At 49.6% G+C, this 25,423-nt stretch overlaps 1 protein-coding gene across 6 annotated transcripts in view; it reads right to left on the bottom strand.

The window, feature by feature from the left end:
• The window catches only part of LOC138579456 (protein FAM118A-like), a 334,356-nt gene that overhangs the window by 66,856 nt on the left and 242,077 nt on the right, over positions 1-25,423 (bottom strand). For all 6 annotated transcript variants that reach the window (XM_069649790.1, XM_069649786.1, XM_069649789.1 and 3 more), the window contains exon 10: positions 2,790-2,873. In XM_069649790.1, the coding sequence (XP_069505891.1) occupies positions 2,790-2,873 (84 nt within the window). The remainder of the gene's footprint in view (positions 1-2,789; positions 2,874-25,423) is intronic.

Raw genomic sequence — 25,423 nt, 5'->3', positions numbered from 1 at the left:
AAGACAGGACAGAGAACCCCGTGGCATGGCCATTTTGGAGCCAAGCCACCTATTCGTGCCAAACACGGTAAACACAGTTTACTTGGCAGAAAAGGGTTACAAATATATGAAAAGATGAGCTGCCACCAGCTCTGTCCAAGGCACACCTGCACTTCTCATAAAAAATCCTTCGATGGTATTTAGGGCCTTTAGAAATGACAGGAAGACCCAAGTGTACTGTACTGGAAGGTACTTTGTGCACTTGGAACATGTTGCAGAAAAGTAGCTACATTGACAAGGACTAAGGGAAACAAAGTCTCCCAGTACTGACTGTCTTAAGGGCATGTCAGTTTCCCCGTAAGAATGGAGCGAAAGCCCAGAGGAGTGCAGCTGAGTGACTAAACAGCAGCAAAAAGATGGAGGGTTACACAAATGGAGGGAAAACGTCACATAAATGGGAATCTTTCATAACATGGACAATAAACACCCCTCCTTCCTCCCTCCACTGCAGGCCTTAGAGAGGTTTTCTGTGAACTGTAGAACTAAAGAGCAGTTTGAATTAATGTTCCTTCCTCTCTAAATTAAGTGCAATGATGTGTAGTGTTGCACTGTCTAATGTGCTACCTACAATTTATCAACCGCCCCCTCTCGAACCCATTCAACCACTATTTCCTTCTGTCCCTGTAAAAATAGCCAAGACATTTCCTCCTGTGAAATCCCTGTCTAAAATGCTAATTTCAGAACATGAGCATATCCCGCTACTCAAAATAAGCCTTCAGATAAGACTGTCCAGGGCCCTGGCCACTGTCCAGAGGCCTTCCCTTGCCTAATGAAATAGCCTGCCCCAACTCTTACAAGTTCAAGACGCTTGGGAATTTCCGAATGTCTCCCATATTTGGGTGACTCGGGCTATAGCTGAATTATTCACTCATCTGACGTCGCTTCCTCTACCATCTTTCCGAGTTTGGATTTGCACGCACAGAGCAGAAGGAACGGTCGGGGGAAGTTCACAGCAAATCATGTGATACACAAACAATTGAATTCCCTCGAACCCCCACTCCCCTCCAGCCTCAAGATGGGTTTTTAGAAACACATGGTGGTCCCTATTGGGAAGAGTGCAGAACCTGTGTGCAGAAACAGAAAATAAAATATCAGCTGTGAGAATGGAAGACCAATCAAGAGGCGACCTCGGTTGCTTGAAAGATGTCATGCTTTGATCAATGAGACAGGTCTTCAGCCTCTATTTCAAAATCTCCACCCCCCTCCAAGCAGCTACACCTGAACAGTGGTGCATTTTGTCTCAAATAACTCATTCATGGACCCCTCTCTCTTTCGCCGCTGTCTCCCCTTTTCAGCTCTTACCCCTCAGGACACAGTCTGAGGCCCTCATCATGAGGATGCCAATCTGGAAAAAATGTGCCGGTAACAACGGTTACTGGCACCTTTCCCAGACCGGCATAGGCTGAGTCTGTCGGTGGAGGCAGTGAACTACCTCCAGGCCCAACCTGCTGGGAGTTCAGGTCCCTACCGGCAGAAAAACCCCTGAAGCACTGGTACCGTTACCAATGGTGCCGATGCTTCATTGATCCAGTTCCCGTGGAGTCCTATGGCAAAGGCTTAGTATCGAGATGAATCACGGTGTACAAGACGCGCTCCTTCTGAAGACCCCGCCTGAGAATCCCCATGAGTCATCTCGAAACACCTTAAGCCACTGTTAAGCCTTGTTCCAACTATATGCTTATTCTAAGGTTAAAGTGTAAAACACAAGACTCAGGCCCTCATTACAAGGTTGCCATTAAACTGCAAGTGGTACCGCCGGCCTATCGGCAACCTCGTTTACTATTTCCCCTGCCTAATATCCCGGTAATACCAGGATGTTTTGGGCGATGGAGAAATGGTAAGTTCCCATTCCTGTGGACGGTAGGCCGGCGGTAGCACCGACAGCCTACTGGCAAACTTGTAATGAGGGTCTGAGTATTTTGTTTTACACTTTAACCTTAGAATAAGCATATTGATGGAACAAGGCTGTCATGGTAATTCTCAGACGAGATCTTCAGAAGGAGCGCGTCTTGTACACCATAATCCGTCTCAATACTAAGCCTTTGCCATTGAGCCAGGGGTGTTGCTTGGTCTGGAAAGATCTGAGGCTACGCTAATGTCAAGACTGTCAGGACTCGTGGCTAGCCAGCCTTTTGGTTTGAAGTCCATGAGCTTCTATCCGGGGCTACAACCAAAAGACCCAGGGCTATAGCCCCCTAACCCCTCCCTAGCGAAGCCTCTGCATTGCGTGAATCATAGAAAAAACATCAGCTCAAGGTGTGACTGAAAATGGTAATAAAAAACCTAAAACCCTATTGGGCAACGTGCACAACGATGTCAGCTTCACATTTCTATCTTCAGTTCTACCTTGCTGCCAATTGCCTGCCCTCCCCTGGTGTTAGGTCCCGCTCCCTTCTTCTCTGCTTCCCTCACTGTGTTCTTCCCCCTATGATTGTAAAGTGCTCTGTTGCTTGCCGAAGCTCGGTCCGCGCTTAAATGTCCTAATAATAATAATAATCGGTGTTACATTTAATGATGGGGAGAATTCAGACAACAGCATGTGCCCGTAGACACTATCCCTGCCCTAAAGGCAATAGGAACCTTTCAGTTGCATTTCCCAAAAAACCCACAGCTTCTTGAAACCCCCCCCACCTTAGAGCCAATGGCATCTAATGCTAAGCAGAGGGACTCCCTAAAGGAGGAACCGCCCCAGGGGTTGCACATGCGCAGGTCATGTATGTCCTCCAGCCATGGTTGCTGTGATTACTTACCTTCTTCTGGTTGCCTTATTTTCTTGGGAGGCTCATACTCCATCTTCGAGGGCTTCCGTTTGGCACATTCAGGTCGGCAAGGAACTGAAAAAGAATGAACCATTTCACAGTTATTTAGGGGTAGGTCCTGACCGACAGCAGACAATGGTGGCTGGCATTACAGAAGCCATACAATGCAAACCAGCTCATAAAGAACAATAATCATGTGGCACGTGTCAGCTCATTCCGGCCACCACCACTGCATGGATTTTCCAGCTTATCTGCACCGCTGCCCTGTGAGTGAAATATCACCCCCGAGCCCCCAGCACAGTGGACTGGGTTGACTATTGAGATGAGTGGACTGGGTTGTCTATCGATATGATATGATATGGCGTTAATGACAAGCCTGTACACAAGTGTTTCAAGGCGTAACAAGACAAAGAGGGGGAAAGAGAGTGAGTACAAAAACAACGATCTACCTAGGCCTTGTGTCATTCAGATTTTGCAAGTGCAGGGAAGTGGAAGGGGAGAAGTGCCAGGGGGAGGGGTCGTGCAAGTAACTCATAAGTGTAGACAGAAGGGGCTGTAGGGTTGCAGATACAGACCATAAGTACTGGGGGAGCCCAGAGGCAGTGTGAGGGCAACTGGACATGCAGGAGCTGGGGTCTGAGTTCAGAGGGCAGCCAGGCAACCAGTGCGTGGAGCAATCGGGACATCAACAGGGGAGAGGAAGAGAGAAAAGGAAGTAAAAAGGAAGGTCTTGAGTTGCTTCCAGAACCAGAGGTGGTTCTGCTCAAGTTTGAGAGAGGCAGGGAAGCTGCTCCAGAGGGAGGCCCCAGACAAAGAGAGAGATCTCCCCCCACCTCTGCCTGGAAAAGCATCTGACCCCTAGAGAGTTGGAGGGGGATGAGTGGAGAGCTCGAAAAGGGAGATGTTTACGAAGGGGGGAGTTGAAGGTAGTGCGGTCCCAGGCCACAGAAAGCCTTTTGGGCGATGCACAGGGTCTTGAAATTGATTCTTGCCGCCACAGAGAGCCAGTTAAGATATTTCAGAGCTGGAGAGATATGATCCCTGGGTTTCATGCCAAGGACAAGTCTTGCAGTACTGTTCTGGAAAAATTGTAGAGGTAGGAGATTTAGAAAGAGGTTGTTGCAGTAGTCCAGCCTAGATAGGACTAGAGCTCTGGAGACAGTGAGCTTCTGGGGGAAAGTGAGGAAAGGAAGAATACCACTGAGGAGGTGCAGCTGATAGTTTGACTTCTTAGAGATGTCAGAGATGTGAGGAGAGAAGGAGAAGGTGAAGTCGAAGATGACACCAAGGTTCTTAGCCTCACAGGTAGGAGCAGGAAGAGGGCCTAGAGTGGGCAGCCAGAGAGGGAGAGGAAAGGAGGTAGAAGGTGTTCAGATGAGGTGGATCTCAGTCTTACTGGAATTAAGGAAGACATCATTGGCAGCACACCATTCCTGAATTGCGGCCAGACAGTCTGGTATGAGAGAAGTGGACGAGGTGGATGAGGGGAGCCTGAAAGAGAGCTGGGTGTCATCCACACAACACTGAAAGTTGGAGCAGAAGGTAGCGATGCAGTGGGCAAAAGGTGCCAGGTAGTGGTTGAAAAGCCAGGGAGAAAGATTAGACCCCTGGGGAACACCACAAATAGAGATGGATAGAAGAGAGGAAAGACCCATGTTGGACCTCAGCGGGTCAGTCAGTGAGAAAGGAGGTCAACCAGGCCAGGGCTTGACCAGTCATACCCAGGTTGTCGGTGGCGATTGAGCCGGATGGCGTGGTTGACTGTGTCGAAAGTAGAAGATAGATCAAGGAGAATGAGGACAGAAGGAAGGTTAGAGTCAAGATCAGAGAGCAGGTCTTCACGGGTGATCAGAGGAGCAGTTTCTGTGCTTCTGGCTGCTCTGAAGCTAGAGTGGTGGTCATGGAGACAACCAACAGATTCAGTGTGCAGATTAAGCTGGGATGTGTCCAGCTTTTCCAAGAGCTTGCCCAGGAAAGGAGTGATGGGATCGGCCGATAGTTAGCCGGAAAAGAAGGATCGGCAGAATGGTTCTTTAGAAGGGGGTGCACAAGGGAGTACTTAAGGGTGAGGGGAAGATTACTGTGGCAAAGGGGTGATTGTAGAAATCTGTCAAGGCTGGAGCAGGGGTGTCAATGTGGTCCTTGATGGTTCTGGATGAGGAGGGAAGGACCTGCTTTGATGAGACTTTCAATGATCTGACTTGTCTAGAAACATCGTATGGGGTTAACAAGGGAAAGGAGGAGAAAGAAGGAGGAGGGACAGCCACAGGCGGGCCAGGAGTGGAGGAGGATGTCCTGGGTTTTAGTGATAAAATGAGAAGCCGAGGGTGTACAGAGGGTATGGGAGGGAACGGCAGAAGTAGAGATTGCAGCAGGATTGTCCAGCCCCTTGCAGATTTTGAAGAATTCAGCAGAGTTGGTAGATGGAGCAGAGACGCGGCTTGGAAGTTGGACTGTTGGTTCTGGGTTCGGAGAGGATCTTGTAGCCATCAGGAGAGTGTCAAAGCTTGTGAATTATTATTTAATTGAGGACTTGTTGAGGGTTGTGGGTCTCCTTTATGTATTGATTCAGGGCAAAGATCACCTGAATCGATGCGGAATGTAGCCCCACATGCCAGAGTCCTTAATGAAATAATTTGTGCTGCTAATACCTTTCTCATAGGATTCTCAGAATTCGGACATAGATTTGAGTGTTCAGGGTTGTTATACTCAGCCCCTTTCTCAGGTGATTCTGCGAATTCAGATTTCACTTCACGCTAGGTTTCGCATTAGAGAAGTGGGAATAGGAAGGTAGTGGAAGAAAAGGAAGAGGCAACATGTTGATTTTGTTACGCTCACCTGGTATCCACAGGGATGCCAGCCAGCCGGCTTACTCGCTGGTTTGCTTCTCAGTTTTGCCCTGATGTGGTCTGTGGGGAAGGTTCTGCCTGAAAATACAAGAGGACTGTGTTCAAGACTGACCGAGTGGGGCAAGTATCCTCCCTCCACCCCCGTATGATTTCAGTCCCTCCGGCGCCCTCTTCTCACCTTGTGGTAGAATTAGGCATGCTCTCCGTACTGCCTTCTTTGCAGGGGCGGTTGTCTTTCATGGGCGAGTGCGGTCCAGTTACTTCACTGACGCCGGCCCGTTTGAAATTGTTCAGGTAGGTCTTATTGCTGTTCTTTAGTTTTGTTGCTATCCTGCATGCCTTTCTTTGTTTAAAATGTCTCTTTTTTTCCCTTAGGTATGCAGAGCTTCAGCGCGGCAAACTGGCTTAGTTGAGCCCCGCTGGTAAATGATGGCGCATTAAGAGCGCGATGATGCGGTAAGTAAGCGCTATGTGCAGTGCTGCAAAGTCTTGCCTTTGCTAACCTGTGTTTTCCTTCCTTGTAGGTCGCGGTGTTCGTCAGCGCGAGTGGAATGTCCGGAGTGGTGCCAGCTGAGAGGCGACCAGCCAGGTAAGCCTTTGGAGCAGTTCGTAATTTGTAAATGTCTCTACTACTTTCTTTAATGTTGCCTCTATCTTCCTCTTTCAGGTCGTTCTGTCCGGGAGGCGTGCAGATTCGAGGAAGCTGTTCTCAGTAGCTGCGAGTGTTTAAAGATGAAGACTGCAGGTAAGATGCTGCTGCTAATGATGTTCCTTTTGTCTCCTTGCAGGTTCTGCTTCTCTGAGGTTCGAGGGAATAGCTGGACACGGTGAGTGTCACGTTGCAAGCTGCAAAGTAACGCGAAGCGTGTTGTCTTGCTCGGGTGTGGTTTAAATAGCCCCAAAAAAAAATTGTCCAGGTAAAGTAGTCCCTAGGCTACCACACCCAAAACACTAGACCACATAGCTTGGTTCTTAGGAACCAAGCAATGTGGATGCCTCCATGTTGGCTGACAATACAATAAAGTAGTTCCCAAGCACATTGTTTTTCATGATGTATGAGCCTGGCGCCATAGGCACCAGGACTGGCCCCATGAGGGCTTTGAAGAGGATGCCAGGCTCTAGAGGCCAGAGTCCTGACTCCACCTGGCGATTTGGGTTTGCCAGAGGGGGTTTTGGGCGAGGGTCGTGACAGCACTCCCCTTTAAGGGCCCTCCCATGGTGTTCCTTCTGTCTGGCCCAGGTTTGGCTGGGAAGTTCCGATGGAATTTCCTGATTAGACGTGGTGCGTGGATATTCTCACTGGGCTCCCAGGATCTATCTTGTGGTCCAAATCCTTTCCAATCGACAAGATAATATAGCTTGGTCCTAGAGTATTTAGAGTCCAAGATATCTTTGACTTCGTATTCTGGTTCTCTGTCAACAGGTATGGGCTTAGGTGGTGTCCCAATACGTGTGCTGGGTTGCATTGCTTTCAGGAGGGACACATGGAATACCGGGTGGATGTGTAGATTAGGTGGTAAATCCAGTTTCATGGCTGCTGGGTTGATAATTGCCTTAATGGTATAGGATCCTAAGAATCTGGGATGAAAGGTCCGGGTTTCCTTGATGGGTATGAATTTAGCGGCTAACCAAACTTTGTCTCCTACTTGATAATCGGGGGCTTTTTTCTGGTATTGGTCGGTGAATTTCTGTTTTTCTTCGGCATAAATAAGGTGTTCCTTTGCCCTTTTGAAAGCCTAAGTAATGGTTGTGTGCAGAGTCTTTACCGCTGACATTTCCAAGCTGGCTGGAAGGTCTAGTTCAGAGGTACATGGATGTCTACCATAAAGGGTATAGAAGGGCGTTTGACCCGTGCTTGAATGCAAAGAATTGTTATATGCATATTCGGCTATCCATAGTAGGTCTTTCCAATTCCTTTGTTCGTGGTGCAGCATGCACTGTAAATATTGCTCGAGTGTCTGATTGGTTCTCTCGGTTTGGCCGTCCAATTGGGGATGGTGACTGGTAGATAGCCGAACGTCAATCTGCGCCATTGCACAACATTTTTTCCAGCAGTTTGAAACAAACTGGCTGCCTCGATCAGAGACCAGAACCGAAGGGAAGCCATGTAGCTTAACCACGCCCTCCAGGAACACTTTTGCTAAAGTGGCTGTGTCTGGGAGGTCTTTGAGCGAAATAAAATGGGCCATCTTCGAGAATAAGTCCACAACTACAGGGACAGTGTTGAACCCTTGGATTGGAGGTAGATCAGTGATAAAGTCAAGAGAAAGTGTGTGCCATGGAACTGGAGGAATGTTCAATGGTTGTAGGAGACCAGATGGTTTTTGTTTCTGTGATTTATTTTTGTGCGCAGACACCGCAGGACTGAATATACTGAATGATGTCCTTACACCAGGTAGGCCACCAAAAGTTCTCTTTCACCTTAGCAAGGGTTTTGGCAATCCCAGGATGCCCTTCGATCAGTGAATCGTGATAGTTTGAAATGATATGCTGTTGTAATTGCTTCTTGGGTACATATAGGCGATCCCTAAAAAAGGGTAGATGGTCCTTGATAGTATATTGTTCTCCTTGAGTTTGCCATGCGAGGTAGGCATCAGGATTCATTGTCCGTTGGATTTCTTTTCGTAGTTCTGCTTGAGTTAAGGCTGTCGTGATACCCAAGAGTTTGTCTTCAGGCATAATAGGTACTGGGTCTGGAGTTGTATATACTATTTCATCTATGCCCATGCGAGATAAGGCATCCGCCTTTCCGTTTCTGACTCCTGGTCGAAATGTGATTACATAATCATATTCAGTGAAGAAAAGGGCCCATCGTAATTGGCGCGAGGACTGGGCCTTGGCTGTTTTGAGATATTGCAGGTTTCGGTGGTCTGTGATGACTGTAATGGTGTGTCTGGCCCCCAGAAGGTAGTGTCTCTAGGCTTTAAAGGTGGATTTGATAGCCAGGAGTTCCTTGTCCGTGATGGCATAATTAATCTCTGGAGGTGAGAACTTTTTCGACCAGAAGGCCACAGGATGTAGCTGGCCGGATTCCGGGTCTCTCTGTGAAAGGACAGCCCCCATTGCTAACTGGATGCATCAGTTTCAACGACATAAGGGAGGTCTGGACGAGGATGTCGCAGGATTGGAGCGGTGGTAAACCTTTGTTTAAGTTCCTGGAAGGCTTTTTCTGCTTCTTCGGTCCAAGCAAACTTTTAATTGTTTTTTTGTAATAGTACTGTGATTGGGTGCACAACCTGACAGAAGTCTGGGATGAACCGGCGGTAGAAGTTCGCAAAGCCCAGCAAGCTTTGTACCCCTTTCAGAGACGTCGGTGAAGGCCATTTCAGAATGGCATCTACCTTGTGCACGTCCATTCTGATGCCTCCTGGAGTAAGGATAAAACCAAGAAATTCTACTTCGGTGATGTGAAAAAAGCATTTTTCAAGCTTTTCAAACAAGCAATGTTGACAGAGCTCGGTGACGACTGAACGAACTAGCCTGACATGATCTTGTTCCGAGGCTGAGTATACTAAGATGTCGTCTATTTACACTAAGGCGCACACATCAATTAACTCCCTTAAAACGTCATTCATGAACTACTGGAATACCGCAGGAGCATTGCATAACCGAAGGGCATGACTTGATATTCAAACAAGCCATACTTAGTACGGAAGGTGGTTTCCATTCATCTCCTTTTCTGGTATAAATCTGGGCATCTTTAACTTGGTCTAGCATCTCAGGGATAAGTGGCAAGGGATAGCGGTTCTTCACGGTGATCTGGTTCAATGCGCAGTAGTCAATACAGGTTCTCAAGTCTCCTTTTTTCGGTACGAAGAACAAAGAGGACTGGCTGCGGGGGACTTCGAAGGACGGATATATCCGTTTGCAAGGTACTGGTCTAAATAGGATTTCAAATGAAGGTTTTCTGGTTTTGTGAGAGCGTAGATCCTGCCGCAAGGGATTTGTGCACCAGGAACAAGGTCGATCTGACAGTCATAGGGCCTGTGCGGCGGCAATGTATTGGCTTGGTCCTTTCGGAAAACATCCTGGAAATCATGGTATTCATTTGGCAAGGTATTAGTTGCTCCCAGGGTTGATACTGTCTCTCCAGGAGTCATGGGGATACAGACGTCATGTTTCTCCTCTTGGTAATAGCAGGCAGGGGAGCAATCACCGGGGAAGGTTAATTTTCGTGCCCGCCACTCTATCAAAGGGTTGTAAGCAACCAACCATGGTATCCCTAGTATTAGCCTGAACTGAGGTGCCTTGATGAGATCGAATGAAATAGACTCCCGATGTCCGTCCTGGCACAGCAAGGTTGCCCTGGCTGTGTACTGGGTTACTGGTCCGGAAGCGATTTCTGTCCCATCCACGGTGGTTACCTTGTCCATCCACAGTGGTTACCTTGTTGGCTTAGAACACAAAGGAAGCCCCATCTCTGCTGCCAGTTCTTGATCAATATAATTTCCAACTGCTCCGCTATCGATGTATGCTTCAACGGCATGCATTCTTGACGACTGTTGGTGATTAATTAAGATCACTGTTATTGCAAAGTGCAAGGTCAGCAACTCTTTCTTCTCACTCGACAAACTGACCTCTACGTGTGTCGAGCATGGTAGTTTTCCGATTCCTTAGCTTCATCCTTCTCTGTGGCCCCGACTGTTCTTCTTGGTGGTTTTACTGGACAGTACTTCAGGAAATGTCCTGATTTCCCACAATACAAACAAAGCTGTTGTTGTCTTCTTTTGCCCTGCTCTTGTTTTGTTAATGGAGGCCGTATCCCTCCAATCTGCATGGGTTCTACAGCATTTTCAGGTGCACCGGGTGTGTTTTCCCTTGGTCGAACATACACGGTCCGAGGGTCTGTCTTAGATCGGTCTGCCTTTCGGTCCTGCAACCGGTGGTCTAGCTGCACGACCAGATTTATGAATTCTGCGCTGGGTGGATCAACCGCGTAGGCTAAGACGTCCTTTAATTCGCCTCGTAAGCCTCGATGGAATAACGTGGTTCTTTTGTTTTCTGGCCACCTAGCTTCGGCAACCAGTCTGTTGAAGGTAGCAATGTACGTTAACAAGTCCTGATTCCCCTGTCGGAGGGACAAGAGTTCATTGTCTACTGCTTGTTCCTGGGTATGGTGAGCAAAAAGTTTTTCCATTTCTCTCTGGAACCCCCCAAAGTCATGTAATAGAGGATCGTCATGGGTTACCAATGGCACCGACCAATCTGCTGCACTACCACTCAGGTATGATAAGACAAATGCTACCCGAGCTTGGTCGTTTGGAAATTCTCCAGGCCTACAAAGAAAATGAAGGCGGCACTGATTGATGAATGCCGCATACTTCCGTGGGTCGCCTGAGAACTGTACTGGTGGTGCCAGGGGCACTGTCCAGGTAATGTGATCTGTACCGGAGTGGGTGGTATGCTTCCAGGTAGAGGCGTCTGTCCTGCCTGTGATTGCAAGTATTGCCTGCTAATCCCTTCAGTGCGTTCTTTGGTCACTATTAGGTCTCTCCAGAGGGCATTGGTCTCTTGTCGGGCAGAATGAACCTCAGCACGAAGCTCTCCTAGTAATTGGGCCAATTGGTCCATTTCTGATGTCTCCATGGCGCCCAGGTGGATTTGTTATGGTAGGCTTCGCTTCTGTTACGCTCACCTGGTATCCACCGGGACGCCACCCAGCTGGGTTACTCGCTGGAATGCTTCTCAGCTTTGCCCTGATGTGGTCTGCGGGGAAGGTTCTGCCTGAAAATACAGGAAGACTGTGTTCAAGACTGACCGACTGGGGTAAGTATCCTCCCTCCACCCCATATGATTTCAGTCCCTCTGGCGCCCTCTCCTCACCTTGTGGTAGAATTAGGCATGCTCTCCGTCGTGCCTTCTTTGCAGGGGCGCATTGTCTTTCATGGACGAGTGCGGTCCAGTTACTTCACTGACGCCGTCCCATTTGATATTGTTCAGGTAGGTCTTATTGCTGTTCTTTAGTTTTGTTGCTATCCTGCATGCCTTTCTTTGTTTAAAATGTCTCTTTTTTCTCCCTTAGGTATTCAGAGCTTCAGCGCAGCGAACTGGCTTGGTTGAGCCCCGCTGGTAAATGATGGCGCATTAAGAGTGCTATGATACGGTAAGTAAGCGCTATGCGCAGCGCTGCAAAGTCTTGCCTTTGCTAACCTGTGTTTTCCTTCCTTGTAGGTCGCGGTGTTCTTCAGCGCGAGTGGAATGTCCGGAGTGGTGCCAGCCAAGAGGCGACCAGCCAGATAAGCCTTTGGAGCAGTTTGTAATTTGTAAATGTCTCTACTGCTTTCTTTAATGTTGCCTCTATCTTCCTCTTTCAGGTCGTTCTGTCCGGGAGGCGTGCAGATTCGAGGAAGCTGTTCTCAGTAGCTGCAAGTGTTTAAAGATGAAGACTGCAGGTAAGACGCTGCTGCTAATGATGTTCCTTTTGTCTCCTTACAGGTTCTGCTTCTCTGAGGTTCGAAGGAATAGCTGGACACGGTGAGCGTCACGTAGCAAGCTGCAAAGTAACTCGAAGCGTGTTGTCTTGTTCGGGTGTGGTTTAAATAGCCCCAACAAAATAGTCCAGGAAAAGTAGTCCCTAGGCTACCACACCCAAAACACTAGACCGCATAGCTTAGTTCTTAGGAACCAAGCTATGTGGATGCCTCCATGTTGGCTGACAATACAATAAAGTAGTTCCCAAGCACATTGTTTTTCATGGTGTATGAGCCTGGCACCATAGGTGCCAGGACTGGCCCCATGAGGGCTTTTGAAGTGGATGCCAGGCTCTAGAGGCCCGAGTCCTGACTCCACCTGGCCAATGGGTTTGCCAGAGGGGGTTTTGGGCGAGGGTCGTGACAGATTTATGCAGATCGGAAGAACACATTGTCTCTGTGTTGTTAAGTTTGTAGGTGAGTTGTGGGCACGGCACCTGGGGTATATGTACCCAGAAGGAAACCTCAGCTGTGGGTATCCTGCTTGTTTCACCACCAGCAGTGTCTTCCCACAGAGCGAGGATGCAGCAGAGGGTTGCTGGAGGACTGGGTATGATGGGGAGTTCTGCTTGATACAGGCTTCTCGCTGAGGCTTCATCCTTCTAGGTGGCCCCACAGGCATTCTGGGGTCTCCAATGTAGAGGGGAATGTCACCTCTAGTCCATTATGCAGGCACTAAAGAAAAAGGCCTGAGTCAAAAGGTAGGGTGAATCTCCTAACACCGGGAAATAGAGGTTCATTTACGATTCCTATGGTGCCACACTGAATGTTGGTGGCAGGTCGATGGTAAAACAGAGGAGCCAGGGCAAGGCAAAGGAACGAGGGTGAGGAGGTAACAGATAAAGAGAGGGCTGGGCAAGCAAACAGGAAAAAGACCACAAAGGTGAATAACAAGAGGAAGGCCAGCCAGAAGGAAGAGAGTCAAGAAGCAACAGGAAACACAGACAGCGTCAACTCTCAGCAAACTGGACTGGAGAGATTGCAAAGCAGTCTTAGCAGCCGATGGAGTTACCCTCCACGAGGGTAGTCCATGAGGCAGAACCTCATTTTCATGTCAGTACATGAGGCTCTGCCTTATTTCCCCTTTTGCTCCCGCATCTGACCACGTGCAGTGAATTGAGAAAGCAGGGAACCTAGATGGCTGCACATTATTTGCAACATCGCTGCCCCCATGAAGGAAGGATGCTGAGATCAGGGACAATGTGACGGTGGCTGAACGGAGCACTGGAGAAAGACACCACCAAGCTGTCAGTGTGGATAGACACGCCATCTGTTGGTAGGGGCAGATACCCTTCATGATAGCTGCCAGGACACTCAGCATGAGATGTTGGTGTAATCCAGTGCAACAAGGTTCTGTGCGAGAGTGACTGGCAGAACATGATGTGCCAAATGACTCTTAGATGGAAGAAGGCGCTTCTGACGGATGCTTTTACTTGCAATTCCAGGGTAAGGGGTTGAGAAATCAGAGGCGTTTCATGGATCTCGTTGGTTCAAGGCAGGTTATCTTTTCTTTCGGCCAAGGAGTAGTGGTGGGTAGATGCATTGTTTGGGTGTGACAGCCGGTCATTAGGGGTTCAACGAAGAGGCTATTAGTGTAAGCTTTATGGGGATGCCCTGTTGGCATTCTATCCAGGATTGGGTACGCCTGTATACAATGAGGCTGTCATCAGTGTAGCTGTAACAGGTAGGAACTGAATTTCCAATAAAGTTCCAGATGTAGATGTTGAAGAGCACGGGTGATATAAGGGACCTGTGACGAATCTTTGGATGTCGTCCCTTCTCCCCTAGGGGGAGCCCCTTCCCATGAGGCCAGGGAGGGGAGGCCCCAACCCGATAGTGCCCCTAGGGGTGGTACCCCGCGGCTGGATCTCATGGAGAGGAATCCTCCCTATGGGACTAAGGACGACTGTCCATAAAGAACGCAGTATTCCACCTTTCACCAACCCTCAATGCACCACCCTACTCGAGTTACTTCACCTCCATACCCCACACTTGCATGTATGGTTGCAAAAGGGAACCATAAATAACTTCCACTGTGACGAGGAACAGTAGGAACCACCCAAGGCAAACCTACTTCATCAGTACTGAGACGAGGAGGAGGTGCGGAGCAAGAAGCAGTCAGAGTAAGAACCTGACTGACCTGTCTAGTCTTTCAACTACAAGGAGCATAAGAATAGACAAAGCACCTGCCAGAGGAAGAAGCCCTCCCTGCAGGAATCGGGAGACTTGAATACAGAGGGAGCGAGAAGCAGAGGAGACTGGTCTCCTGGATGCTTCCCCACCAGTAGAGGTGTCTCAATTCGGTTCTCCGAGAACTGACTGAATAGAGAGCTGGAGGAGAAATGCATCCAGAAGAGCAAGACAGCGGGAACGGGCAGAGGCCTAGAGAAACACAACCTGCGAAGATTCTGCAGAGCCCCACAGCACACAAGGTAGCTGCAGCGAGCCTTGCAAGCAAACAGGAGGAAGCTAGAAGTCCAGAGAAGGCTTCCAAAGACCTCAAGACCGGCAGGAGAGGCCTGGAAACCGTTGTGAAGGTACAGAGACTTCTGAGGACGACAGGGGGAATAAGAGACAATATATAACTCGGGTCTGGGACCCTGATGCAGAATATAATACCTGGCAGGGAAGTGAGCCGGGCATTGTCGAAAGCCAACACAGTAGAGAGAAACAAGTCTGGGACCCGCAACATGAAGCGGAGGAGAGCATCCCCTTTCCATCGTCCTCATGGCAGTACCTGCCAGGACAAGGTCTGCCCAAATGAGCCCGAGGAGGAACGTCGGTCTGGGACCCACAATCAGTAATAAGAATTTGAGAAAGGCCAGGGGAAGGGAGTCATTCCCCCTGGTATCGGCGATCATTGTGATCAAAGCCAAGGAAAGGGAGTCATTCTCTTAAGATTACCAGAGGCCTGAGAGAGGGTAGGGGAAAAGGCATACCCCCTGGCATTATGAACTGTGTAAGCCTGAAAAGGACCAGGGGAAGGGAGTCATTCTCCCTGGTGTTTGTGAACTGTATAACATTGCGACAAAAGCCAAGGGAAGGGAGTCATTCTCTTGGCACTGTGCGAAGCCTGAGAAAGGCCAGGGGAAGGGAGACATCCCCCCACCACTTGCTGAAGTGTCCGAGAAGCCTGAGAAAGGCCAGGGGAAGGGAGACATCCCCCACCACTTGTTGAAGCATCCGAGAAGCCTGAGAAAGGCTAGGGAAAGGGAGACATCCCTCTAACATTATGAACGGAAGAACAGAGGGGAAGGAGTCATCCCCCTGGTCAAGAGGATTAAGGAAGCAGTAAATGAAGGAGCAGGAAAAGGAGGTCCTTAACCCTGAAAGCAAACCAGGAAGAACCCAACAGTGAAGACGACTGTGGGCAGTAAGGAATGCTGATGTTTCATTGAACTGTGCTTCGGGAACTTTGAAACCCAGATGTTTGTGTTTTCCTCAAAACGATATTGCAGCCGGGGGAAGGGAGGCATTCCCTCGGGATACGGTCTCACTGTGGAACTCTTGGAGATTGCTGCCTGTGGAAGGGAGGCATTCCCTCGGGTTACGGTCTCACTGTGGAACTCTTGGAGAGTGTAGCCTGGGGAAGGGAGGCATTCCCTCGGGATACGGTCTCACTGTGGAACTCTTGGAGATTGCAGCCTGGGGACGAGAGGCATTCCCTCAGGAAACTGTCTCACTGTGGAACTCTTGGAGAGTGTAGCCTGGGGAAGGGAGGCATTCCCTCAGGATACCGTCTCACTGTGGAACTCTTGGAGAGTGTAGCCTGGGGAAGGGAGGCATTCCCTCACGATACAGTCTCACTGTGGAACTCTTGGAGATTGCTGCCTGGGGAAGGTAGGTATTCCCCCGGGATACAGTTTCACTGTGGAACTCTTGGAGAGTGTAGCCTGGGGAAGGGAGGCATTCCCTCAGGATACGGTCTTACTGTGGAACTCTTGGAGATTGCTGCCTGGGGAAGGGAGGTATTCCCTCGGGATACAGTCTCACTGTGGAACTTTTGGAGAGTGTAGCCTGGGGAAGGAAGGCATTCCCTCGGGATACAGTCTCACTGTGGAACTCTTGGAGAGTGTAGCCTGGGGAAGGGAGGCATTCCCTCGGGATACGGTCTCACTGTGGAACTCTTGGAGATTGCAGCCTGGGGAAGGGAGGCATTCCCTCAGGATACGGTCTCACTTTAGAACTCTTGGAGAGTGTAGCCTGGGGAAGGGAGACATTCCCTCTGGATATGGTCTCACTTTGGAACTCTTGGATAGTGTAGCCTGGGGAAGGGAGGCATTCCCTCGGGATACGGTCTCACTGTGGAACTCTTGAAGAGTGTAGCCTGGGGAAGGGAGGCATTCCCTCGGGATACGTCTCACTGTGGAACTCTTGAAGATTCAACACCTCTTTAGTTTAGTATTTAACGTAAGGGAAGGAAACAGGTTTCTGACACAGGACTGTGGACATCCTGACAGCCTCTGTAGGACTTTTAGTTGAGACAGGAAAACCCCTCTTAGTAATAGGGTAAGACAGGGTGTTCCTTTATTTTCTGATAAAATAAAAGTCTTTAATAACAATCATGCCACCTCTGTGCCAGTCTCCTCCTCCAGAGCCCTGGGACACTGAGAGGGAGATGTGGGAATGCATGTGGCCTTCAATATGCGCATTATGTGCATCACTGCATCCGTAACTCCATTGGCTGCAGTCCATTCTCTAAGAGAGTGGGAGGAGTGAACACAGTCTTGTGTAAGTGTGCCATCCTTACTGCCTATTACTTAAGCCTGCAGTGCCAGGGTAAGGCTGCAACCAGTAGGAAAAAGCCTGCTGGCCAGAGCCTCCATCCAACACTGCCAGCAGATGTTGAGTTGGCAGTAACACACTGGCATGTGGGTGCACAATGCCAATGCGGGCTGACCCTCACAGCATGCTCAGTTTATTACATTTGGTGTATGGGCAAAACAAAGTCATTTTCTATCTAGTAATTAGCACCCGGGAGCCTCATCTAAACCAGTGCCATGTGTGTGACCTCTGGTGGCGTTTGCACCACCAAGGAGAGTGTCACTGAGTCCACCTTCGCAAAGAGGACACTGCACGCGCAGCATTCTCCCGGTGGAGGAATTTTCACCCAGCAGTCGTGTCGAGTGCTGGGTTGAATGGTCAGGGTGGGTGAAAATCACTGTTGGTGAGTGGAACACACTTTATAATCCCACTAAACCTATGCTTTGCTGCCGGGCAGATGCAATTACCATCTGCCTTGGTGGATAACGTGTATTGTGCTTGGTATTCCGAAGGCCTGGAATCTTTCTATGGGAGCTTTTTAGAAAGTGCAAGTCCAGCAGTTTCCCTCCTTCCACCCAAGCTTCGGCTTTACTTTGATTTAATACTTTGATATTGTTTCACTTTATCTATTGGCAAATGTCATTATTCCTTCCCTTTGTGGTGTAGTTTGGAATCTCTTCACATACTGTTCCTTGGCGGTTCCTGGGAGTGGCCTCCGTGCTGAGTTATGGCAGCTCTGAATGCATTACATCTTGAACCCATCCCTGCAGCCCCTCCCCCATTAACCTCCACCTCCAAAGGAAAGGAACTCCGCTTGGCGTCAAGAAGAGCCTGTCTTGAAGAAAGGAGACCTCTAGTCTAAAGCACCCCCATTCTTTACATTACCAGAAAGTGGTCATATTTATGTATTCCCCCTTCTATAGTCCTTATGCATAACAATATCTGTCTTTATTCTCAAATGTCTTTACAATAATGCAGAATACACTCTACTCCATCCATCATTTGCTCCCTCACATATGAAATAAAGTGCTTCCCTGCCCCCTCTCCTGATGGCAAATCCTAGCGCTTTAAGGTAAGACAATGGCAGGCAGCACAACTCTGTTTAATATCCTAAACAATGATCATAGGACATTCCATGTCTTATTATAAAGCGTTATAGGTTCCCTTGTGACCTTACCTTCCTCAACATGTTTCTGTTGCATTTAATCATTTGGAGCATTCCTCAGGATGTAATATTTTCCCAAAGTCTTTTCATCTCGACATTCATCTCAACAGTCTCAACCCGACGTTAAAACGTCAAAGGTTTCTCGAGAGTCTAGTGATTCTCCGACACCAGCTAAGAAGCATAAACCGTTGAAGCATTCGACGAGTTAATCAACGCTGTCGGCGCCGATTGCTTCGACGCCGAAGCCAAAGGAGACATTGGGCCTCATTACAGGTCGGGCGGTCCGGAATTAAAAGTGGCGATAAACCCGCCGCCACTGTTAATTCCGGACCACCCGATCCCGAGTCCTGCAGGCGGGAGGTGATCTTCCTGCCAGGTCTCACCTGGCAGGTTGAACACCTCCCGCCTGCAGGCGGACGTGGAAACACCAGCACCATCACAAGATGGTGCCGGTTTTTCCACTTCCCCATTCCCATTGAGTCCCATAGGACTCATTAACATTAACACCATTCCGCCTCCGTGACTTCCGGGACACCAGGGCTGTAATTCCCTGGTAATTCCGGGAGTCACGGAGGCGGAATGGTAATACGAGTCCGGCGGTAACAGACGGTTTTACCGCCGCGGTTACCGCCGGACTCGTAATGAGGCCCATTGACTCCGTTACCGAAGACGTCATCGACGACTTCGAAGATTCCTTCGATTCCCTCGAGGCAAATTCAAGAGCAAGAAAAAAGGTACACACCTTTACCGAAATCAGACTTTTTAAAGTCTATGGGCCTCATTCCGACTTTGGAGGTAACCACACCGCTATGTGCGGCATGGCTGCCTCCAAAATCGTTCCGACTCCGCCCTGGTGAATGGAGTAATTACCGGTCCATTCCAAGGTTGGAGGGAACGGTAATTCCCCATTCACCAGGGCCCTTCCCCATTCCCATTTGAGCCCCCATAGGGCTCAATGGGAATGGGGAAGGCGCTAATAACGGTACCGTAAATTACGGTACCATTATTAGCACTAAAGTCCATTTGCGGGTCCCGCCCTTAACGCCTGCTAAAAGCAGGCGTTAAGGAAGGACCCGCAAAGGTAACTCGTAGTAGGGCGGTAAGGGTTTAACGGCACCGGTCTCGTTACCGGTGACCGTTAACCCTTACCGCCCTACTCGGAATGAGGCTCTATGTCCTCTATTATTGAGGAGGTAAGTACATCAGAGGAAGATATTTCTCCATTGGGAGTAAAATTTGGTACTAGAAATGTACCGGAGGAATTGATTGACCCTGAGTCAAAAATGAGAGATCTTTGTAACACTCTTCACTCTGCCAGTGGCCTTGATACGTCACCAGAGTTAGATTTTGCAAAACCTGATCCTGCAGAACATGCAGACTCAGGCTAGAGGAACCTGATGAACAGGGTTGCTGATTATATGTGTTGGGGTAACATGTGCTGGGGTGGATCTTCGCCAACCTTCGAACAGGATAATATGACCGACATCCTGGACCAGGGCCCCCAAAAAGACCCAGTTCTTCCTTTTCATAGCGCTCTTCAAAGAACAGTGGTAACAAACTGGGAGGATCCTGAGTCTGGGTCAGCAGTCAATAAGAATTTTCCAAAAATGTGACCCTGATTATCTTAGTAAGCACCCTACGCCTGAGAGTCTAGTGGTCCAAGCTGCAACTTCCACAAGACAGTCAGCTTATCCATCTACCCCCCCACCCCGATAGAGAGGATAAAAAGGTGGATGCTTGGGCCCGCAAGGTGTTTACCTCGGGCAGTAGGGCCCTTAAGTCTGCTAATGTTACCTGTACCCTGGCCAGGTTCACCCATAACCTGTGGGAATGCATTATGGTGACGGCTGAAGATATTCCAGAAGGCCAAGAAAGGGAAGGCTTTCTGAATATTGTTAAAGATGGCAAGGAGGCGATGGGAGAGTGTCTCCAATAAGGACTGGATACTGCTGACAGCATCAGCAGATCCATGGCTGCAAGCACAGTACTGCGCAGATTTGCGTGGTTGAGGAAGTCTGGGTTTGCACTGGATGTGCAGGCCAGGCTACTCAACATGCCGCTCGAGCTGTTCGCAGTAAAGCTGATGAGAGCTTAGAGAAACTGCAGACCTCCAAGGCGGACCTTATTCGGGCTCATCTTCCTGGAGAGGTTGTGAGGTTGTTCTTTTCGATACTACTCATTTGGTAGAGGAAGAGGACAGGCTGCACAGAAAGGTCATAGAAAGTTTCCTCGTGGTGGACGGGGAAGAGGTACGAAATCAGCCTCAGGAACGGCATCTTTGCCCTCAGCTGCTCCTGCAGCCGCCTCCAGGTTTTTCTGAGGCCTTAGCACACAAGACCCTGGTCGGAGGCAGAATCTCACAGCATCTGAACGAATGGCAGGGCATTACCTCAAATGCTTGGGCACTGGAAAAAGGAGCTCAAGGTTACTGCCTTCCCTTCCTAAAAAGCCCTCAGGACCATCCGCCGGGAACCAAGTCTGTCAAAATTCCAGATCCGCTCTTTGTGCACGAAATCTTAACCCTGATAGAGAAAGGTGCAATAGAACATGTACCTCTAGCGGAGAGGAACAAAGGTTGGTACTCCTCTTACTTTCTCATCCCAAAGAAGGACGGAGGACTGAGACCCATCTTGGACAAAAGAAGCTTGAACAAGTTCCTCAGGAAGGACAAGTTGGTAACCCTTTCTCAGATCCTTCAGGCTCTCCAACTCCAAGACTGGTTGGTATCATTGGACCTTCAGGATGCTTACTTTAATTTGCCAATCTATCCCAAGCACAGAAAGCATCTGAGGTTCGCGGTTGGCGGTTCTCATTTTCAGTTTCGAGTTCTGCCATTCGAGCTGACCTCTGCCCGAGGGTTTTCACCAAGCTGATGGCGGTTGTGGCAGCAAGTCTCAGGAGAGGGGGATTCACGTCACCCCTACCTGGACGATTGGTTGATCAGGGCTCATTCCCAGAACAAGGTCAGGAACATCTAACAATCACCTGCCACTCCCTACACAGACTGGGCTTCTCCCTCAATTACAAGAAGTCTCATTTGGTACCATTCCAAAGACTCCAATTTATCGGAACAGTGGTAGCAAACTGGGAGGCTCCTGAATCTGGGTCAGGAGTCAATAAGAATTTTCCGAAAAAGTATAGACCATCAAGCTGTGACCATGATTATCTTAGTAAGCACCCTACCCCTGAGATACTGGATACTTCCTCGGGCAAAGTCTCGCCTCCCGAGGTGAGAGCTCATCACATTCTGCAGATGGTAACAAAGTTCCAGAATGCCCAGCATCTGCCAGGTTACGATTTTCTGAGGTTGCTCGGTCTCATGGCATCCTGCATTTCTCTGGTGCCAGAGGCCAGATTGAGGATGAGATCCCTTCAATGGGCCCTCAGGACTCAGTGGGCCCAATTCTTGGGGAATTTGTCAGATCTTCTGCAAGTTCCAAGCACAGTTGCTCAGGACCTTCTATGGTGGGCTTGCAATGACAATATCCTCAAAGGAGAATCTTTTAGGCAACCATAGCCACAGATAACAGTAGTTTTCTCGTCACCCTAAAACGCAAGTGCAGGGTTGCAGAGAGGAAATGGCGTGCTTCATGTTCATCCTCTGACAAACTGGCCTGCCGCCTGCTCCAAAGGCAGTACCGGCTCTCCGTTCTCACCAAGAAGAGAGCCCTTATCCAAGCCCGCATCTCTGCGGCATCAAACAACTCCGCCGAACTCTTTAAAATCTGCAAGGAGCTGGCCAACCCTGTTGCAGTCTCTACCTCTCCTGTCCCCTCCCAGGCCCTCTGCACTGCACTGGCCTCTCACTTCATCTCTAAAACTCAGGAAATCCTGTCCTCGCTCTCCTCCTTTCACCTCCCTCCCTCCCTACCCGGCCCTTCCTCTGGCCCTTCTGCGGTCACCCCTCCTCCCTCTTTTTCTGCCTTTCCACCTTTCTCTGCTGACGAGGTTTCCAGACAAGTCCGATCAATGAAAGTCTCGTCTAAATAGGTTCACCCCTGTTCCTCCAAAACTATCAAGGACCACATCGACTCCCTGGCTCCTGCCCAGGCTGACTTTTGCAATCACTCCTTCGCCTCTGGAGTCTTCCCTTCCCCCCTCAAGCACTCCCTTGTGCACCCTCTTCTCAAGAAACCCTCTTCCGACCCCTCCTGCCCGGCCAACTATCACCCTATCTCCATCACTCCCTTCCTGGGCAAGCTCCTGGAGAAACTGGCCATCTCCCAGCTTAACCTCCATGCTGAATCTGTTGGTAGTCTTCATGACCATCAATCTGGCTTCAGAGCTGCCAGAAGCACGGAAACTGCTCTCCTGAACATCCGTGAAGACCTGCTCTTGAACCTCGATTCCAACACTCCGTGTGTTCTCATTCTGCTCGATCTCTCCTCTGCCTTTGACACTGTCAACCATGCCATCCTGCTCAACCGTCTCCGGGAAAACCTGGGTATCACTGGTCAGGCTCTGGCGTGGCTGACCTCTTTCCTTTCAAATCGACCCTCCCAGGTCCAACTGGGGTCCTTCCTCTCCGACATCTTTTTCTCCACCTGTGGTGTCCCCCAGGGATCTAATCTCTCTCCCTGGCTGTTCAACCAGTATCTGGCACTCCTTGCCCACCGCATCGCCGCTCTCTGCCCTAATTTCCAGTGCTATGCGGACGATACCCAGCTCATTTTCAGGCTACCCTCAGCCTCCCCCTCTCCTTCCCTCATCTCTGACTGTCTGTCTGCTATCCAAGAATGGTGTGCCGCCAATGACCTCTGCCTTAATGCCAGTAAGACTGAGATTCTACTCATCGGTACTCCCACTCCCTCCTTCCCTGCAGCTCTCTGGCCTGCCTCCCTTGGCCCCCTCCCTGCTCCTACCTGCAAGGCAAAAAACCTTGGGGTCATCTTCGACTCCACACTCTCCTTCTCTCCTCATATTTCTGACGTCGCCAAGAGGTCACACTACCAGCTGCACCTCCTCAGAGGTATTCTTCCCTTCCTCTCCTTCCCCCAGAAGCTCACTGTCTCCCGAGCCCTGGTTCTCTCGAAGCTGGACTACTGTAACAGCCTCTATCTTAATCTGCCTGCCTCCACTCTCCGCCCTCTGCAACTCATCCAGAACAGAACTGCGAGACTTGTCCTTGGCCTCAAGCCCAGGGACCGTATCTCTCCAGGACTGAAATCTCTACACTGGCTCCCAGTGGCTGCGAGGATAAAGTTCAAAACCCTCTGCATTGTCCACAAGGCCTTCTGGGGCCTGGGTCCTAAATACCTTCAACTCTCTGTTCCCAAACATCTTCCCTCCCGAGCCCTTCGCTCATCCGCCTCCAACTCCCTCAGGGTTAGGCGCTTCTCGAAGCAACGAGCTGGGGGTAGATCTCTCTCCGCGGCAGGGGCCTCCCTCTGGAACAGCCTTCCTGCCTCCCTGAAACTTGAGGAGAACCATCTCCGGTTCCGGAAGCACCTCAAAACCTTCCTCTTTGCTTCTGCTTTCTCTCTCCCTCTCCCCTGCTGAACAGCTAATTAATTCTTCACTGAAACTGCACTGATCCTGCAACTGGACCACTCTAAACGGCCTCGGTCCTGGGCCCAACCACTCTCCACTTGCACTGATGCCCTGGAACCCCTCTGCACTGCGGGACTGTCTCTGTATCCCTACAGCCCCCCCCCCCTTTTTCCAGCACTTGTTCTGCACTTACCTTGCACTTGCCACCAGCTGGCCCTATTTATTTATTACTTTACGCCACTTACCTTGTACTGCACTTCCCCCCCTCCCCTTCCCCTTGCACTTTTCCCCCTCCCCCACCCCTGCACTTGCGCGATCTGAATGACACCTGGCCTAGTAGGATCGTTGTCTGTCTCCCCTTGTTCCTCCCCTCCCTGCCTCGTCGCGCCTTGAAACACCTGTGTATAGGCGCGTTACAAATACCATATATCATATCATATCATATCATAGTGATGGATGCCTCACTCATGGGGTGGGGAACCCACACCAATGAAATGACAATCAGCGGTTGTTGGTCTCCATCGGAGTCCAAACTACACATCAACCTTTTAGAGCTGTGAGCAATCAGACTAGCGCTGAAGGCCTTGCTGCCATCTGTACGGGGAAAGAATGTCCTAATAATGACGGAGAACACAGTGGCCATGTACTACCTCAACAAGAGAGGAGGCGTAGGGTCACTACCACTGTGCAGAGAGGCAATGCAGCTCTGGTTCTGGGCAATACAAGAAGGAATCTCTCTGTCTGCAGTTCACCTAGCCGGAGAGAAGAACACAGCGGCAGATGCTCTGAGCAGGCAGAGCACAGTGTCCCACGAGTGGGAACTAGCTCAGGAAGTCCTTCAAGAGAGTTTCATCCTTTGGGGACCGGTGCCAACCGGAAGTGTGAACTGTACTGCTCAAGGGAATTCTCCCCGAGAGGAGCTCTAGGAGATATGTTCGGGGTGGACTGAGAATGTCCACTTCTGTACGCATTTCCTCCAGTCCCCATCATTCCTCACGTAATCAGGAGGTTGAGAAAGTTTGGGAAACACATGTTCCTAATTGCCCCGGATTGGGCCAGGAGCACGTGGTACCTGGACCTTCTGGACATGTCCATCTGCCCTTCAATGAAAAGGAGGGGTAGAGTCAAAGGCTACCCTAGTCATGGGCATGACAGAAGGTCACCAAATCTTTGCAGCAGAGCTAAGTGGCTGCTAGTTCAAAAAAGAGATCACCGTGGTTCAAAAAAGAGATCACTGTGAAGTACAGCAATGTCAAAAAAGGAAAGGTTTTATTTAAACTAACACGAAGACATGTTTACAATTTTAGCATGTGCCGTAGCACTAGGAATATGCATATTGAAGTACATTATAGTCTGCATATTGGTGAGTTGGTAAACAAAGTGACGGTTCATTTCATGTATTGCTTAAAATGACAATACGTTAACATTGCGACACACTTGTTGGTTTTTCTGGTTCGGTATATTGATGGCAAAAGCAGTGGCTGTGTAGAGTAGAGCAGCGCTGCTAGGTTGTACTGAACTGTCTTCAGGACATTTGGTCGTGGTCGGGACGTTGTTAGTGGAGGTGGGCGTCCACCTAGAATTAGAAAGGATTGTGTTAGTTAGGGGTGGTCAGGTGATGCCAAGTAATGGAAAGTAGCTGCAAAAGGGGGTCCTCCATTACCTAGCTCTGACCTTCTGTCACGCCCATGACTAGGGTAGCCTTTGACTCTACCCCTCCTTTTCATTGTATCTCCTAACCCTCTAGAGTCAGGCCCCCTTATGAAAAAGAGGGTTCCGCCCATATCTCTCACATCTGCCCTTCAATACATCTTCCACAAAGAGCGGATCTTCTCTCGCAGGAGGAAGGTCGGGTTCTCCATCCAGAGGTCAAGACACTCCATCTTC

This window comes from Ambystoma mexicanum, chromosome 3p (assembly GCF_040938575.1).
Source record: "Ambystoma mexicanum isolate Mex_15411 chromosome 3p, UKY_AmexF1_1, whole genome shotgun sequence".
NCBI lineage: Eukaryota > Metazoa > Chordata > Amphibia > Caudata > Ambystomatidae > Ambystoma > Ambystoma mexicanum.
This window is presented reverse-complemented; position numbering and strand designations above follow the sequence as displayed.